Source organism: Vanellus vanellus (assembly GCF_965231255.1).
Source record: "Vanellus vanellus genome assembly, chromosome: 5".
In the NCBI taxonomy this organism is placed as follows: Eukaryota; Metazoa; Chordata; class Aves; order Charadriiformes; family Charadriidae; genus Vanellus; species Vanellus vanellus.
The window spans coordinates 32861159-32880641 of record NC_138910.1 but is presented as its reverse complement, the minus strand read 5'-3'; the positions used below and the strand labels follow the sequence as shown (position 1 = coordinate 32880641).

The following is a 19483-nucleotide window of genomic DNA, read 5'->3' as shown; positions in this document are numbered from 1 at the left end:
ATCTCCAGGCTAGAGAATTAATGTCTCTCTTCCAGTATCTGGCTACAAGCTGCCTTCTTCCCATTTGAGACACCAAAAGACGATACCGTGTGGACAGTTCAAATGCAATCATGAAACGTTACCGTTTCCTGAAAACTTGCTTCTCACAGATACTGCTCTCTTCCTGAGAGTTGGTCCCACTGGAATTTGGATGCTCTGCTATGTTTGCCAAATTGCGTGACCTTTGCTTCATCTTCTTAGGGTAACTGGCCCAGTACCAACAGATGAATTGCTAGACATCAGAATAAAGCATATATGTGTATACTTGCCACAAGATGGGGGCATAACTGAATGACAGCACTTCAGGCAGATCAAGTCCATTCAATATTTTAGTAAGGGCTCGAAAGAGGGAATGGAAACTATGTTTCTAAAATTGGCAGATGACACCAAACTGTCTAAAGCCACTAGCAGGTGAAAGAAGGAATTCAGAATCATCTTATATTGATCCAGGAAAAGCATCTTATATTGATACAGGAAATAAGCTAAGATCAAGGAGGAGAACTTTAATAACAAAAAGCAAAAAATACTACCTATTGGGATTTGAAATCAAGTATATGAATTCAAAATAGCCAAAATTATCAGAAAGTGATCACGTGGATAGCAAATCAAAACTAAATGTCTATCAGTAGCAACATGCTGCTGCAGAGGCAGTAAATCTAATTCTAGGCCATTAATAGTGGCATGGCATATAAAACCTGGAAAGCGGTCATTTCACTTTACTTGGCATAGTCAAAGCCATTGATGGAATACATGATGATAGAGTTCGTTTTGGGACTCTGCAGTTCGACAAAGACACGGACAAACTTGACAGAGTCTAGAAGAGAGTAGGAGAAATGAGCAGAGGTTTATGAAACATGACCTGGGTGGGAATGTAAACAGAAATTGTTTAGCTGTTCTGCAATAACTGTACACAGCTTCCGCATTTCTTTTGGAAACTATGAACTTTTTTCCCCAGTTCTGTTGATGTAATATATACATATTTCAACATCACTGTCTACAGTATACATCATAACTGAATAGGATTGATTCTGTCCACAAGCAAAGCCTTGGAAACTCTCCCTTATAATCAAGTGTTGTGAATAAGCTAATTTTTTTATTCTCTCAACTTTTAGTATTAGTAAGCACAAACCTAAGTAAAACACCAAGGCTGGCCACACAACCTAAGCTCAAAGTCCATGACTGCTTAATCATAAAACACATTAATGATATTTCATAACACGGGGTAATATGTAATTATATATAGCTTATTTACTGTTGTGCAGTTTTATTTTACAACTGCTAAATTTCTAATCTCAGAAGCCTTTGTAACAAGCAAAGTTGAGTCAGCTTGAGAACTTCCAATAAGGCAAAATGTATAAATTATTAGCAAAAAAGGAGATAAGTGCATGATGGCAAAACTCATATTCACTACTCACTAATCATTCCCCTTATGAAAGTTGGTAGTCTACATGACAGCTTTTTGATGATTGTCTTAAAAGAAACTGTCTTAAAAGAGACTGTCATTTGAAGGTGCGGAGGGTCTTCTGTTTCTTCTCACAGTGTTATTAAACTCACATTCTGCATTTCTAGAAAGATGCACTTGCACAAACTCATAAGCCACAAAAGGAGATATTTACTGAGCTGCCCAGGGACATGTGAGGGTAAGGTCAAGGCAGACAGTAATTCCCTACTGCAAGAATTTAATGCACGTAGCTATTTTAAGTAAATGTCACATGCTCGGGTTCACCATGAAGATCAATTTGCAGTAACTTTCTCTTGTTTCGTCAGCCTGACTTCCAACTTATGTTAGGCAGAACAGTTGCAATATTGCATTTCCTCTGTTATTAAGCAGAACCGAGCTCAGGGGTTGTGATCCCAAGGAACACCTTAAAATAGTAGGTTTGGAATATGACATTTCCCACATAAAAGGGTGTTCTGTGTTGTGAGAGCAAACAAGAATTGTGCTGTGATGAAGCGACGAGAAAACTGCTTTCTGCTTGTGTCTCTTCCCCCCAGCCCCACCAAATTCTGTATGCTGCCCCAGGTTCTTTGTGTCTGCCTGTCAAAGCCCTGAATCCCTTAATATATATACTTTTGTCTCCTGAACAATATCTCTATTGCGTAGCTTCCACAGGACACAGACAGGGTAGTAACTTAGTGGTTTACCAGTCCTATTTTGCCTGCCCAGTTTTCCATCCCTTTCCCCTACATACACATGTGCATACACTTCACAGAGATTCCTGTGCGGATTGGAAACAAACTGGATTTAAGAGCCCATAAGCTTTTCAGATTTGGAATCATACCTAAGTCACAGACTTGTGAGGTCCCGCTTTACGTAATAGATTCAGGTCCAATTTCATGGCCAGCTTAAGCTATCACTAGCTGGCACTGCTGCTGAAAGAAGTATCCTGCCACTTTGCCTGTCCTTGATTGACCCCGTCTATTGTGCCAGTAGAAGTTTCTGGCAGTGGTTCACTCAAAGAAGCCATGCTTCTGGCTAAACCCTCCTGCCGATTCTAACCCTCCTGCCGATTCTTCCAAAAAGAACTTTTTTTTTTTGTATTTTTTTTTTCCCCACACCCAGCTCTATAAAGAATTGCACAATGAGCTGACATTATGCAAAAAGCCACAAACCTGGTCAAAACTCCCAGTCTTTCGATTACCCCAGGTCTGTGCTAGCTTCATGTGCCAGGGACAGTTTAATGACATTTATGTGTCTATTACCGGTAAGGAAAAAAATTCTTAACTCAAAGAGAGGAATTATTTAACAGCAGCTATGTTTCAGCTCCATAGAAACTTAATTAAAGTTTCTCACACGGTATGAGCAAGAAAAAAAATAGCATGAAGTAAAATCTCTTTCAGTCCCATTTTTGCTTCAGATATGAAGAAGCAGTAAGGTAGAAAGGAACTTTTTTCTCACTAAAAAGCCAATGAGTTAAAAAACAAACTTTGGATGATAAACTTTTTGGAGGGGTTTGAATGAGGGCTTCTTTGTGTTTTGCAGCACAATAGATACCTGTGTAACCTGAAGACAAAGCTTTTTCTGTCACTGCTGGTAAGGACAGGCTGACCAACCTAAATGAAAGAGGGGATGGGGCAGTCATCTGTGCTCCTACGGTACTGTGGGCTTCCCTGGGGGAGTCTGAGGATCCTTTTGTAGATTTTCTCTCAAGAGGAACCAGGCTTCAGGCCCACAGGAGGCCTGTGTCACTCCCCCAGCCCAGGAGAAGCTGAAGTAGGTGTCTAGGTGGCTTAGCACTGATCGCATTCTTCCTTAACAGTTAAATCAATATGGCCTGTATTGTTCTGGAAATGGGACAGGGTATGAACAGAGCAGCCAGATTTCAAAACTGGCTATAAGTGAGCATGCACTCAGGTTTCAACCTCTTTTGGATTTACAGGCCCACCCAAATCATAAGAATGCAGAAAAAGCCTTTGCACAATAGGTTTACAGCCAAATACTTTAATTCTTGCTATGCCAGAAACACACAGTTCACTGGTGCTATATGAAATATAAGAAAATTCTCTTGATTTTCTATTGTAGCTGCTGATCAATCCTCTTAAGTTTGAAATGGTAAATCTGCCCTTAATTCCTAGCTACATCATTTGCTGATCATGTAACTAGCAACTTAATCATTACCCATGCTTGTAGATCATCCTTCCCAGTTTAAATGTGACATTGTGAGAGTTTTTGAGATATTTCAATGGCAAGTATTACTCAAAACTCATTTATAAATAGGAATACAATGGTTTTATTTTTGCTTTACTCAGCATATCTTTGGCTGTCAAAGGAACATACTAAACTAGCTGCCCTATTCAGTCATCTATAGCAAAAAACCTGAATGTATTGTGTACAAAATAGCCTACTTTTCGACAGGGACATGCTTGCCACATCTTAAGATTGACTCTGTCTCTCTGCCCACTTAAAAGGGTTCTTAAAATTCTTAAATGTTTTTAAAATAGTATAAACGTCAAATTAGATTTAAGCCAAACCTTTTCTCATGATGGTGGTATTACAAAAATAGCACCTAGAATAAAAAAAAAATATTGGTCATACAGCATGGTTCTTTCTGGTGTATTAGAAATGTCTTGTATCTCTCTGGTGTTAAATATTAATTTGGGCCACTCTTCCTGGCAAAGTTAGTAAATGCAAATCTCTTTTCCAACAGCAGATATCAAGCAAGGTGTAAGGGGTTTTATTTCTGTATTCCTGACCCTACCAATGAAAAAAAAAAAATAAAGCAAAAAAACTCAGAGTTCCCTCAGACATCTCGTGCTTCTCAACACTTGATCCTTCAGTTATTCTAAATGTGAAAAGACATCAAACTCTGTAGGAGGTAATTCCTGATCCACAGAAACAAGCTAGAACAAGAGACACAGAGCACACTCCCACGGCACAGAATCCCGCAAATAAGAGCAGCTCTGATGGAAGTGGCAGAATGTGCAGATGAGGTTAGTAACAAGGATTGGAAGCAGGGGGTTGGGGTGGTGGGCAGGCTAGGATTGTGTTTGTTTTTTTTTTTTTTTTTTTATTTCTGGCTTTGCTGTTTCTTTTTCACCTGCATTGGAGAACATGGGGCTTTACATGTCTCTTTTTCACCAAGTTCAACATGAAGAACATGCTACAGGACAGCCTATCTGAAAAACACCATACCCTGACACGATAGAGTAAGAACTCCAATTAGTTTCAATTATCCAAATTGGTGATATTCTTGTAATAATGAGTGGTTTTGCTAATAGCAAGGACACAAAGATAATTACAAGGAGGACATTTCTGAAGAGGATGTATATGTGGACTTACATAGTTGCAACTATTATTTTGTTCAGAAATCTTCATTTCTATGCATTCAACTGCTTTAACTAAAATACAGTTTAATTTACATTGGATGTAAAATACTAGTTACATTTGAATAGGAAGGGGTTTATCCCATAGTTGAAGAGACTTTATTGACAATGTATCTAAGCTGTTTACCTTCTAGTGTGATACAACCCAGACATATATTTAAGGACATGTAAATACTATGAAGTATTATGTCTCAGTTGAATAGCCCACCAGGTACAAATTGGAAAAAAGTACTATTTCATGGAAATAGATTTTGCAGACTTACTTTTAAATAACTTCTGTGCATGATGCAATATGAAATATATGAGGAGACAAACAATACTTAAACAATAGTTCTTCAATTGCAGGATAGTTGTAAAATGCCCTTTTTTTGAGGGAGGCTATGTTCAAAAGGTGAATTATGAGAAAGCATAAGTGACAATACGAGTTTGTTGTTTCAATGTGTAGCAAAGTGATGCTCTGTGATTACAGTCAAGTCTATGGAGGGACTGATAAGTTTTAGTGACGTTAATTACCCTAAACTTTAGCCTGCATGGCTAAGCACCCGACTGCGACGCATCTGCGCGAGCAGCCTCTTGCTGAGGGAAGGGGAGGCGACGCGAGGGGCCAAGCGGGTGCCCTGCAGGGAGCAGGAAGAGCCCTGCCCAGGCGCCAAGGGGCCCTTCTAGGCCGCTCCCCCACCACGGAGGCCTCTTACCCGGCTGCTCTGCGAGCTCTTTCCGCCGCGCAGACCTGCGGTTTCCGCGAGGAGCCCGCCCGACCCCTCGGTGAGGCTGTCCGTCTGTTGCTCCCTCCCCCCCCCCCCCCCGTCACGCGCCCTGCGGGGAAGGGGCGGAGCTACCCCCACCGCCCCGTGAGGCACTGTTAAGGGGAGCCCGCGCGCACAAGCCCAATTATAGCCGTGCACGGGGCCCGCGCGCCGCCGGGCCAATCAGGCGAAGGGTCTCTCCCCCTTCCCCCCGCGCGAGCCCGAGCTGTCCCGTGACTGCGCGCGCCCCTCCTCCCCCCCGCCTTCGCCAGCGCCGGCCGGCGGTGGGGCCGGTCCACAGCGCGTGACGCCGGCCCCCGCGCGGCGATAGGCGGTTGGGCCGTGCGGCGGGGGCGCGGCTCTCCGGCCGGCGGCCGTTAGGCAGCGCGCGGGGGCGGGCGGGGCAGCCGGCGAGGAGCGGGGCCCGAGATGGCGCGGAGCGGTCGGGCGCTCGGCAGGGCGCTGGCCGGCGGGCTTGCCGCCGCCCCGCCGCCGTGCACGACCGCTGTCAGGTACGCGGGGTGACGCGGAGTGACCGCGGGGGTGACAGCCAGGGCCCCGCCGCGCCTCCTCCCACCGTCCGCGGAGAGCGGCATACCGTCCCGGATCCCCTCGCACGCCGGGCGGCCCCGTTGTATCGCCGGGGCCGCGGCCGGGGCCGGGGTAGGGCCGCCTGAGGCGCCCGGTGCCTCAGTACGCTCCAGGGTGAACGTTCCCGGGGGCCTGGCAGCCCGCGGGGCGGTGCTGGGCGAGCCCCTGCCCGGCTCGCCCCGCCTGGGGGAGCGTGGCGCCTGCCCGGTGCTGCCCCGGAGAGAAGGTGGTGGTCTTGGGGAAGGGGAGAGGGAAGGTACTGCCAGGTTCCCGCCGGCGCCGCGATCCGCGGGGGCGGCTGAGGTGCCCTTGGCTTCGGTGGCTGTCGGCTCAGTGTCGGTGGAAGAACAAACTATTTTCAGATTATAAACTCGCCTCTTCTTTGCTTGAGCCGGTTGCATAACTTTGAGCAATCCATAAAAGAAATGAAAAACTGAGTAAAACGCCCAGATGTTTTCCACTTCAGATAATGCAACAAGTTCCTTATCCCCTGATCACATGTAAGGCTGGCTGGAACAACTTGAGAAACAAAATATGCTTTGGGAGAAGACTTGGTCTTATAACTGGAAGAAAAAGAACAAGCAGACAAGGGAGAGTATAATTTGAAAATCTTAAAAGAGGAGGAAAAAAGGTTCACCTGTTATTACTGTTATGGCAGTGCTGCTGTGTTTGTTAAAGTCTTGTTGTCATCCTCATAAAAACAGTGAAAAAGTGGAACAGAGGTCAGTTCATGATGTCAAATTTCAAGCAGTCATTTGACATAATTGTAACTGTGCAATGATATAATCTGTCATCTTACTTGGGCGATATTTCTTACTGTATATCCTTTGTGTTTTAATTTTAGGGTGTGTTTGTAATATCAAAATAGTTCAGTCCTGGTAAACAAAATTGCTTTTTTTAATATAATATACTGGAGTCCTGAATTGAGGGCAAAATCAATTAGTGGGAAGGGTGTGCAGTATAAGGAAACTCATTAAGTAACTGGTTGCAACCTAAGGTTGAAAATGTTTCTAATGTAAGCTGCAAGAATCTTGGCAGCTGGTTTTAAGCAAGTGCAAGCTGAATCCAAAACGGTGCTGTATTATTTGTAGCTTTGAAGCTGGGTATGCTTTCACGTCTTGCAGTTATTGGTGTACATTCTGTACCTGTTGTCAGCTCAGCAGACCCGTTACTGTGCTGAGTAGCAGACTTCAAGGACTCAGGTGGTAAATCAGTCTCTTGTGCTTATTCTAATGAGAACAGTTGTTGGCAACACTTATTTTTTGGGATGTGAACAGCTGTCGACAAAGAATTTGAACGAGATTAGCTCATGTCTCGCAGACCATGAAATGGCCATCAGATCTCACTAACCTTATGGAAGTAACAGTTGGGATAACAGTAAACACAATGGCCCTGGCGTGCTCTTACCACTAATTTCAGTCTTTATAGTCATGAGCTGGAGATCCCCGTTTACAAAAATATGTTGATCTTTAGGCTTTGAAAATTTTGTAGCTATTTAAAATAATGACTGAATATAGATCACTTACGTATGTATGCCATACATCAGTAAATGCTTCCTTTTCAGGTCATGGAAGTCAGATGATACTGTGATCAGCGCCCAAATGTTTAGGGAGAAAGCAGCGGGTGGCAGGAATTGAATGATGCCAATAAGAGCAGTGTGAGTGGATATGGTGGTATTACCATCAGAGAATAAATACAGAGGTGGTAGGTGTGTCTGAATTCTGGTATGGACTTGGCTTTTCTTCTGTGGCCTTGATCAGGTTCACAAAAACATGCGTGACAGGCCATTGAAATCTGTGCTTTTCTTAAAGAGGTGTGCTTTCCTGAGCTGGGACTGAGCCCAGCACATTCTCGTAGCCTTTGTTTTTCTTCTGATAAAATTGGGAGAGAGATGAAGTCTCACCGTGTTTGTTAGCATAATAACCTCTCTTAACCTTACCTTCCTTGAATGGCAATATAATTGTGAAAAGGACATTGTCTTACAGCAGCTAAAAGATTGTTTGTAGAGATTGTTTTTCAGCCTTGAACAACAAGTCTAGATAAAACTGTATGAAACAATATACTGCCATAGCATTACAGTAAAAAAAACAAACCAAGAGAAGAAACCTGGCAACTCGTTTGGACTGTGTGTACTACACGTAGACCCAGATGGAGAAAGTAATTTAAATTAGCTCTCCAGAATGAAGTCTGGTCCAAACATTTGAACACTTTCTATGAATCTGGTTGAGGCAGCTACAATGTTACTGGCACCCTTCCACTGTTTCTGTCAAAGCAATGCTTTCCTTCACAGTCTTGTCCAGTCTGTGTGGGGAAAAAAACAGACTATGTCCACATCCCTTGAGATACAGTTGCAAACAGTTGCAGAGGTTGTTGTCTGAAGACTTTAAAAGTCTACCTATTCTTTCTTAATTTCAACACCGTACTTCTGTCCCATCTTAAGTAATTCCTTTCCAACTGCAGTGTTTACAATGTGTTGTCAGTCATATTGCTTTGTATCACAGTTGCTTCTTTTTTAAAAAGTCTGTCCGGATTGTTTCTAATCAGCTGATGGTGATGATTATTTTCCTCTAAACTCGATACCAGTTTATTATTTGCCTGTCTCCTAATGCAGTGACTGTATAAGCTAATGTGGTCAGTCCCAAGCTATTACTGTTTCTTTAGAATTCAAAGTTATGTTGATTTTTAAAGAACATGTTAATAATAATTGTAGTTGTTTAAAATTGGTAACTGTAATTTGCTAGACTACTTTGGTGATTAGTAAAAAAATGCATCTGTTAATTGTGTTTTAAAAAAAAAAAAAAACCACCCCCAAAAAACCAACCAAACAAACCACCAAACAAATCTAATGCTAAGTGGGGAAGGTTGGTTCCATTTTTGACTATGTGAATCCAGAAATACAATCCTGATTATAGAGATACATAGAGAAAGGACAGAAAAAAAATCTAGGTTGCTCTGTAGCTTACATTTGTAGAAACGCTAACAGCAAATAGTGGCATTTTTAACTTCTTGGTGCCAAAAATCAGAGCTTTTGAGGTGGTATTTTGTTTCTTAACTGACTTGACCTAGGCAAAATCAATAATTTAGCAGAACAGACCTATTAATCACAATGAATATTTGTTAGATTTTAGTGCAGATGTTTACAAACACTGAGGTGCAATCAGAATTACTAGCATTTTTAAAGGTAATTTGTTAAGTTTTATTTATGAAAACACTGTGTCCAAGGTTTTGCATGATATTTTATGAAGGAAATTTTGAAAGATGGGCAAGCAATTCACTTTCTGAAAGGGCTTTCAAAAGGAAACTGTCCTTTTAAGAGAAAGAAGGCAGCAGAGGGATTATGGCAGAGTTCAACTTTTGATCTCCAAGTGTATCTTCTCTTATTTGCATATTCCAAAAGGATAAAGTATTCCAGACTGTGCCTTGATTTTGCTATTAAGAAAGCCTGTTCTGCAAATTAAGTGCATATGAGGCTTGTACATGCACTCAGGCTGCCACAAAGCTAACGTTTAATGGGAGCCTTTGTATTTTACTCTGCCAGTTACTTTTCTCGTGACCAGGGTCTATTTTTAGTTTCTCCTAAGGGGAAAAAAAAAATCCCCCTTGTGTTTTTAACAGTTTGTATGCTGTTACAAGACTTTGTTTTTCCATCTGAATCTGACATTTTCTGGAATGTTATACAACTGATTGTTTGTCTCCCCTGATTGTGTTACTTATTTTGCTGATATGAAACACATCTAAAAGCATTTTCACTGTTGCAGGCACTTGGCTTCTTGTGGTATTTTGATGACCAGAGTTTCTCCTCTGCAAGTACCTGTAATGAGCCACACCTTTTCAAGAACTTTCTTCAAAATTGCTGCTCCACTAGTAAATAAAAGAAAAGAATATTCTGAAAGAAGAATTATAGGGTTTGTATAGAAATGTTGTAAGAGACTTTATATGCTTGTTGATTTTGTGTTTGCTGTGATTAATCCGAAATGCTAAAAGTTAAAAAAACTGAACGTCCCCGAAGACACATGCCCCTGTGACTCTACCCAATTGGAGACCAGGAAGGAGTTTTGACTTTCAGAATTGTAGCGACCAGGCTTTTCCAGTATGAAGTTGAGTATACAAAAATGTAAGAACCCAAACCCCTTGCCCGTAGAAAGAAACAACAGAAACAACTGTTCTATTCCATGATGAAATAAAAACCCTGAAAGGGAAGAGTACACTATTAATTTCATATGGTGAAATGGAAATAAACCAACAGTTGTGAAAAATCTCAGTTTGTTCTCTTCAGTCTTAAATATATGCTAATGTTTGCACTTACGTTGTGTTGTACTTCTCACTTGTTGAGATTTTCTTCATTCTTTAAAAGAAGGAAAATAATTAATTGTGTGATGAAGAAACTTAGGCCCATAGAAAAAGATTTTGAAATCCTGTTTGCTTTAAAGCTAGTGGGATAATTCCAGTTCATTTAATGAGAGTGTGATCTGCCTCTAGTCTCTGGTCCACAATAGTATGCACTATTTGTTTATTAGCATAATTTTTTTGACTGTGTTTAACACTCAGTTATGTGATTGTTTTTGAACTGCAACAGATTTTGAATAGTGCCTTTGTCCAATAGTACTCACTGAGTACTGTTGAACATACGTTTCATTTTAAACACAGATGGAATTAAGCATGTGCTTCAATTCTTGTCTGAGTCAGAACTAAAATTGAAAAAACATAGCTATGTAATACTTTGCCATGTTACAGTAGAATCAACTAAAATGTTACCATCATATTCTTTCATATGATTTCAATATCCTGCTTGAGCAGGGGCATTGGACAGGATGACCTCCAGAGGTCCCTTCCAACCTCAGCCATTCTGTGATGCTGTGAGGTTTCTCCATTGCATGTATTTTTTAACTACACTTTTTTATTTGAACTAAACTAAGGAAAGTAGTGTTGCTCTATTTAAACCTTGTGAAATACAGTACTTTAGTTTTGATACGCCGTTTCTTGGTAGCTGTGAAGTGTTGATTCTTTATGTGGAATATCTAAGATCTACCTAAACAAAGACATGGCTGCGCTGGAAAAAACTATTTTTCCATTTGAAATGTATGCGTAGTTACCCGATATTGCAGAAAGTAGCAGACACCAGGTTCACTGTTCACTAACTTTACTGCTGGATGTTGTGTGGTGTTGTGCATCTTTATGCAAAGACTTTTACCAGTTTATTACCTTTTTTCTCACTTTTTAATTTCCAAAACCAGTGGTATTGTTGTCAGGTAACTGTATGTTCACCTCCCAAACTGCCAATTATACCATCTCTGAAACTTTTTAATGCTGAATATGAAGTTAAAATACCTTGTAAATAATGTTCGTGTTTCTCTTCCAGGTATTCTATGCAAGAAATGTATGAAGTTGTTGCTGTTGTGGAGAATTACAAACTATTTGTTCCTTGGTGTAAGAAGTCAGATATATTATCGAAGCGCTCTGGATACTGCAAAGCACAGCTAGAAATAGGATTCCCTCCTGTAGTAGAGAGGTATACATCAGTTGTTACCCTAGTGAGACCACATTTAGTTAAGGTAACTTTTTTTTTTTCCCCTCTCTTTCTTTTTTCTTAGCTGTAACTTTCCGTAACTTTTGTTTGTTGAAATTCAAATAATTCACTGGTGATTCAAAACAAAATTGATGCTGGAAGTGCTTTGTGTGGTTCAAAGCTTGTGTTGCTTTTTTTTATAGACTTAGGGTAACTGAAGAGAATTTGAATGCACTTTTAAAACATAATCTGCCAAATGAGGGCAACTTGCTTTTAAATTTCCTTTTGCTGGAGAAACTTGCAGCCATTAATGAAGATACACCATTTTTGTTTGGTTTTATTAAAATTTTGTCCAAGCCTTTCTAAATGAAAAATTAATACTGACTTAAAAGTTATCTTTGACAACTGTAGCTTCTGATGCTTTAGCAAAATTGATATCTGTCATTACTTTTCTCCTGACAATTTTAACTAGCTAATATGACAAGTCTTAAGCTTAAGTGTAGGATCTGCTGAAGAACTTGTTATTCAGTGTACGATAGAAGAGTAGATTTAAAGTTCATTTTTTAGAATTAATTTGTTCAGAAGAGGAGCAGTTGTATTTCTTCTCCTTTCAGCTTTTCAAGAGCAATCATTAAAAATGTCAAGGGAGAAATCTTAAATGACGTCTGGATCTTCTGACTAGTTTGCCTTGTATGTTCAAACCTGTTTTGGCTAGGAACAGCTCAGAATGGATTCCTTATAGCAAAACTTTGTCTCCCTTCGTGTGGCAGATATTGACTATTTTGGGGGATAACTAGTGGAATTACAATAGTTGATTGCTGTTCAAGATAATTGTTTAGATATCCTATTTCACTATTCTTTTCTAGGCTTCCTCTTAAGAGACACTGCTCAAAACAGAAACTGGGTACAGGGGAGACATGAATTGGAAAGGGAATATGCAAAGTGCCTTTACTCAAGGTACTTACTGACTCTGAAAAGAAAAAGATATCTTTCTCCCTTTATTAAGAAAGTTGAACAGCTACAATGGAAAATCTGCATTTTACATGCTGACTGCTTTCCCTTTCTGCTCTTCCCTGACAAGACTGCCTTTTTTCTTTCACATAGCTATCAGATTGGCTCACTAACTCTTTTTCCTTCTAATTAACTCAAAAGAGGATTTCTTGTCTCAGAAAAGATCATGGAAGTGGCAAGGAGAACCATTTCTTTAGATTTCCTCCTCCTAGACTTACTAGTGTTTTCTCTGCTGGGATTATTTTTCCTAGAAGTTTACATTATGTTCATATAACTGCAGGAACATTTCTAGAGAAGCGACTGTATGTTTGGACTCCTTCTCTGTCCTTGGAAATAACTCTGGGCAAAGGCAGCTTGCATATGGTCTAGCATAGCAGGCTACTGGTGGCGACAAAATGAGCACGGATTTGTTGCTTACAGCAGCAGTGCTTGAGCAATGGAAAAATCAGACTGGTAGCAGCAGGGCTTGCCACAGAGGAAAGCACGGAGTGAGTTTGCTACTTATAAGGTTGGGAGCAAGGAGGACACACTGGCAATTTTCCCATTCTTCCTGCCCTTTTGGCAGCAGCAGGAAAAGCAAGCCCAGCTCTTCATGTCTGGTCTTCACTTTACTCCTCCCCTTTCTGTTGTAGAAGTAGCAAGACTGCATCTCATTCCCAAGCAGAAAAATGTAGGTATTTTTGTGCTGCTGATTAGTCTTTGAGATGGCTTACCTTATCACTGCTTTCAAACCACAAACAAAACCTATTCATCGTGGGTAGTCTTGTTGGAGCAGAGCTGCTTGTCTAACTGTAAGACCTGTAAAAAGAAAGAGTTAAAAAACAGTTACAGAAATTCTCTATAGAAATTCCAAGACAACTGAGATGACGTATTTGGATGATTTTGAAGTATGTGTCTTTCAATCTTTTTTCTATTATAGATATAGCCACAAAAAATGAGCTATATGTGCTAAAAGAAAAATGAGTGAAAATGAGGACATTATTGTCATGAAAACTATGACGCCAACTACTACAAATACTTTATTGTTTTAAAGTAGGATTGCATGCAAGCACTCCTGAAATGTTAGTAAATATGGCTTGCCAGAAACTAAAAGCCAAGGTCTAAGCTGATTATGAACTTGAGTATATAGTCTTACTGACTTCATGGGAGCTCTTGATGACAATAATGTCTGGTGACAGTAGAATTTTGGAGTCTGTCTTCAATCAGGTTTGTTTTGATGCTAAGCATTCCTATAGCCGAAGACTACCCGTCTATATATCAGTGTACATAAAACATTCTATACACGTAATGGAAAAAAAAAAACACCAAACCCCAGTAAAGATTAATATCCTTTGTTAAATGCTAGAGATCCATTTTATGACTCTCAATACATAACTTTTTCCTCTCCTGTAAAGGGGATTAAATTACTTTGCCAGAAATGACACTGTGCAAATCTTATGCTGGCTGCACTATAAGAAAAAATTTAACTGTGCTGTGACCTTCACTATCTAACAAAATGCAAATGCAAACTTCAGTAATAGCAATCGGTCACATCTGTAAAAGCCTAACTGTAGCTTGGCTTCTCAAACTTCCTTTTAGGCATCCTGCACAGATGGAAAACTATTTAATCACTTGGAAACAGTGTGGCGTTTCAGCCCAGGTATCCCTGGTTATCCAAGGACATGTACATTGGATTTTTCAGTAAGTATTGTAATTAAGACTACAACATGCTTGGAACAGGGCCTAGAAACAGTATCTTCAATTGCGGTTTTTTAGTGTTTTGTTTTGTTTTGTTTTGTTTTTTAAATGGCTGATACTAATTTGTTGGGTTTTTTTTTAAACATAGTGGCACAGAAAGCAAGTTAGTTTTAGTCACTAGTATCCCCAAAAAAGTTTGCAACTTTACCACGTGGAAACCACTACAGTGTCCTTTAGAGTCAGCAGTCTTGCGTGAGGTGTCCACCTGTCATTAAACAGTCTAGGGATTGGTATCTCTCACCCTATCTCTCACCATACAATTCTAAACATGCTAAGGTTTTGAGTGAGTCAAATACAGAGGGAGAAATCAGCACTGGCACAGGCTGCCCAGGGAGGTTGTGGAGTCCCCTTCTCTGGAGATTTTCAAGACCCGCCTGGATGCAGTCCTGAGTAATGTGCTCTAAGCAATCCTGCTTTAGCAGGGGAGTTGGACTAGGTGATCTCTAGAGGTTCCTTCCAACTCTGAAAGTTCTGTGATTCTGTGAAATACTAAACATACTTTGGTATTTCCTTTGATTACTGTACAACCTAAGTAACCTTGGTACCAGAAAGTAGGTATTCTCCCATCTGTCCTGTTTGGCCTTTCATATATTTTAAGTCTTACTCCTTCCTTCTTTAATACAGGTATAATAGGTTTTTGCTGTCTTTCTACTCTGTGGTGGGCTATCACTGCAGCTCAAGACTATTGCACTTTAAATCCAGTATCTGATTTAGCTTGTTACTCCTAGACAAGTTGCTTTCCACTCAAGTGATTGCTTTTCCATTTTGTCTATTTAGTCTGTCATCACATTTTTTTCTTACCTTTTATAGTGTTAAAGTAGGTGTTGCATTGAGACAGAACAGGCTACAAAAGTACGCATGCTGCCATCTACTGGGATACCCTACTTTAAAAATTATCTTCTGTAAATAGGAAAAAGAGCTTTTGGAGTATTTCTAAACTACCACATTAATCTCCTTGGGTTAATAACTTTCAGCTTATTGCTGTATTGTGCTTCATACAGTTCAACAGTAAAAAGGAATCTATAGACACTCAAAAAAGTACCTTTCTCATAGGATTTGCCATTGATGTTTGCATGTTATTTGCTCATGGTATTTGAATTTCTCCAGGCAAAAAAGTGCTAGTTCCTGCTACTACTGACTGGTACATAAGCTAGCTTTTAACCCAAGCTATAAATCAGCTGAGAAAACTTGAATTGAGCAAGTGTTTAAACCTTGTAATCTAAATACTGAGTTTGTGGGGCAAACTTCTGCCCTGCCCCCCAAGCCACCTTTTGAGATTTCAGGACAAGAACTTCAGTTAAACCAAGTCAAAACTGGACTTAAAATGGAGGTTTTCATTTTCTTGGGGAAACACTCTCAATACTTCTTACTGCTTACCCCATTTTGAGGTAGCAGAAGCAGATGTAGCCAGCTAAGCAGGGGGCTGCCTCACCAAGGCAAGTCCTTAAGGACTCCAACCCTTGCTAGTTACTGACCTGCTGTGTCGCTTGCCCCTGGGCCTGTGCAGGTAGGGATGATAAGGGTTTCACAACAAACTTCTCAAAACACACTATGCAATTACAGATACTTAGGAGAGAAAACTTTGATTTCAAGAATGCTCATTTGCTTTAGAAAATGTAAGTTGAATTTTGGATTATGCTGGTTCCCACAAGCAATTGCATCACTGTTTTGCCAGCCTGATGCCAGGAGACACATACAGCAGGGAACTTCTCTAGGTTGGTTTCAGCTCTTAAACGATTTGGTACATAGATTGAAGCACAACACCATTTTTACCATCTGCAAACTTTGTAAATGTATGCCATATCTCAAGCTTGTACATAATTGCTGAATGTTATGCCTGCTCTGCAGAACTCTATATGCTCCACATGACAACTCTCTGACTTTCAAAAGGCACATTAATTTTACTGATGCTTGAGGTCAAGCAAATGTAAATGAAGCTATACCTGGCCTACAGTCCAAGTAGTTTAATTACTTCTGTGCTACTGTTTTGCAGTTAATATGCATTATGCATAAGCAACTTGAGAGGAGCTGTATTTGCTCCATTTAATCTGCTGATTTCTCAGAAATTACAAAAAATAGTTAAATCTCAATCCAAAAGACAAGCTATATCATGTCACAGAAGAGCAACCTTTTCCTGAAAATTCTGTAATCGTTTTGGGAAGCTGTGTGTTCCAGAACAATGTGATTCCATAGCCTTAAGGGAACATTATTTAACTAGACCAAAGGCCAGCACAGCACAAAAGCATAATTGAAGGCTATTTAACATAAAGTGACCGGTTTCTTTTGAGGGTGGAGAAAGCAGACTCCCTGCACGCCTGCCATAACTGTTAACTACTGCAGTAGCTTCAGTTTAACTGTGAGATTCAGTAGCTAAAAGAAAATGTAGAAGTTAAGTTCTGGGCACTGCAGTAGGAGGCCCGAGGGCTTGGCACAGAGGACTTCACCACTCTGCCTGTCTGTGTCAGGACAGCGAAGGTCAAGAGTGGGAGGTGCTCAGGTAGGAGATATGGCACACCCAAGCAAATGTACAGCTTTAGTCAGTAAATTGCTCATTTGAACATACCATAACAACAGCTACCAAGACAGAAAAAATGTTTTTAAATGTTGGTATTTAATAGGTTACTATTCCGAGCTGCTTTTAAATGCCTCTTGGGTTTGCTCCACCTTACCTGTAAGTGTGCTGGCTTTTCTTCAGACAACTTTTGTCCCCAGGTGCATTCTGTGCACAAAGTAACTAAGTTATTGTCAGTCACTTTTTGTTATCCCAAATACTTTGTTTTGTGATGCCTCACTTATTAAGTAAAATGCAGTTATTTTAGATAACTGGAAATGACTACTTCAGAGAACTGAACAAAATGATTATTCCGATTGAAAAGCCCAGGGAGACAGTCCCCTCACCAGGGAACGGGGCTTTTCTTTGCAGACGCAATCACCCATAGTTCAGTTTTAACTGTTCTTTCTCCCACAGCTCACTTGCAGACTAACTGGAAATTCTTTAATGAAGCTGTGTATTTGTAACAGCATTTTACCACAACAGTAGATACAGGAAAACCAATTGTTCTCTATTTTCTTAAACAGGTTTCTTTTGAATTTCGTTCACTTCTACACTCAAAACTCGCTACACTATTTTTTGATGAAGTGGTAAAGCAGATGGTAGCTGCCTTTGAAAGAAGAGCATCCAAACTCCATGGCCCAGAAACAAACATACCTCGGGAGCTAATGCTTCATGAAGTTCACCAGACGTAAAAGGGAAAATTGTAACGACCTCTGTTATAAACTTGTTTGTACACTTCATTTGTACAAGAGGTGCCATGCTCCTCCTGCGGGGCATCTATTTCCTATCTGAGCTTTGTGTGCAACTTCATACTGTACAAGACACCCCTGTTCAGCCAGATGTATATAAAATGTTCAAGCTGCAAGCAAGTGCAACTTACGTGTTACCAGTAACAGACAATTGTCAGCTACTGTAACACAAGATGTCTCAGGCTGCTGGTTATTAACTTGCCAAACGGTTTGTGTAATCACAGTGTAAGTTCTGCCTTATCCAAGCTTATTGTTTTTTTTTTTTCAGCATTGTAACATATTAACTCAAGTTTAAGTTATTAGTAGTGTGAATGTAACCTAACAGCATCAACTGGGCCAGCTCTGGCCAAGCAGAGGGAAACCAACATTGTGACTGTAGGCAGTAGGGGACAGTTTGTGGTGCATGGAGCAGCAGGTGCTTCTCATCCAAACGAATGACAAGGGTAAGCCAGGAGTCTCCAGCTGCTGTTGAATTCTGATGAGCAACTGCAATAGAAAAAAACAACACAACCTGAATACTCTTGATTTTTCAGAAGTTAAACGTAAGGGTTACATGTAACGTAAGGAGTACTATAATTTGAGTGCAGCAGTTTCAGCTATAGCCAGTGGTTTTTAGCTCCAGACACTGAGAGATTTGTAGTGTATTTGGGTGGCTGAACTTGTCTATCTGCTGCTCTGTCACTGTTGCACACTGCAGTTAGGGTATGCTGGATACATCTCATCTAATGCAAACAGGTCCCAGATCCAACACAACTTCAAACCAAGTAAATAAATGTTACCTCTTCGGGAACCAGGGCATGGATGCATAATGTTGTACCACAGTACTGTCCTCCCTGGAAGGAGGGAGGAAACTGTCCTTCACTTGCTGCAAACTAAGCACACACAAGGCCAGTTGGCATTAAAAAACATAAAACAGAGCACTACACCTTAGTTCTTAGGTTTTATTTCAGTACCATACTACCATTTAATTAGTCCATTACCATGGTACCCTCTGCCTTGATTAAATTAATTTTCAATACTTCTAGTCTTTACATTTTCTGTTTCTAATCTTCTCTATATGCTGCCTTGCATTACCAGATTTCCTTACTGGAATTAGGTGAAGCTTCAGGCCAGGGGCTGAAGCTGGTCCTGTCTCCAAAGTGTCTGTAATCCACATGGTTAGTACAGAATAGCATATGAAATGACATAGGAAGTTGTGTTTCAGGACAAAGACAGGCCTGAAGCAGATTCAGAGTTTAGATACTTTTCCAGGAAGAGCAATTGAGCTGTCCTTCACACATCCCATCTGTGAAGAATAATTCTTATTAAAGGTAGGAAGCTATGGAAAGTGACTGCTGGATTAAGGGGTCAGTTTTAAAACACTGAGAAGCTGTAAAGCAATTTCGTTTGTTGAGACAATCAGAGATAAATGTACACCAGTTTGGGGACACCCTTGTTTTGAAGTTTGGAAAGCAGAGTTGAAAAGCAGGCAGGAAAGACTTTACACGTTAATCTTATTAGCTGTTTCAGGTGGCAGAAGACAGTAGGTAGCAAACAAAGCTGTCCTTTTTAATGGCAAAGCAGCATCTAGTGGAAAATAACTCTAAATCCTGGAGCCCATTACCAGAAAGCTGGAGGACTGGAAGTCTCAAGGCATGGAGATAACCACATAGTACACCTGAGCATGAGAAAGATTTAAGAACAACCCACAATCCTTTCTCAGCAAAGACAGCTTACCCATTTTGTA

The 19483-nt window shown here is 40.5% G+C and overlaps 1 protein-coding gene across 2 annotated transcripts; it reads left to right on the top strand.

Annotated features, from left to right (window-relative positions):
* Positions 1-6003: 6003 nt before the first annotated feature.
* COQ10B (coenzyme Q10B) lies at positions 6004-19448 on the top strand. Of its 2 annotated transcripts, none has more exons than XM_082483827.1 (5): positions 6004-6121; positions 9959-10105; positions 11560-11752; positions 14296-14397; positions 17533-19448. In XM_082483827.1, exons 1-5 carry the CDS (start codon positions 6039-6041, stop codon positions 17698-17700), a joined length of 693 nt encoding a protein of 230 aa, XP_082339953.1. In that variant the 5' UTR covers positions 6004-6038; the 3' UTR covers positions 17701-19448. The 2 variants fall into 2 exon arrangements, with proteins under 2 accessions (XP_082339953.1, XP_082339954.1); XM_082483828.1 differs by lacking the exon at positions 6004-6121 and adding an exon at positions 7819-7857.
* The last annotated feature ends 35 nt before the right edge of the window (positions 19449-19483 follow it).

Bases quoted from the DNA above. Each gene is read 5' to 3' on its own strand.
- COQ10B (XM_082483827.1), top strand. From the start codon at position 6,039: ATGGCGCGGAGCGGTCGGGCGCTCGGCAGGGCGCTGGCCGGCGGGCTT. The intron at 10,106-11,559 runs GTTTGTATAGAA...TTTCTCTTCCAG, and splicing joins TCTGAAAGAAGAATTATAGG to GTATTCTATGCAAGAAATGT. The intron at 14,398-17,532 runs GTAAGTATTGTA...TTTCTTAAACAG, and splicing joins CATGTACATTGGATTTTTCA to GTTTCTTTTGAATTTCGTTC.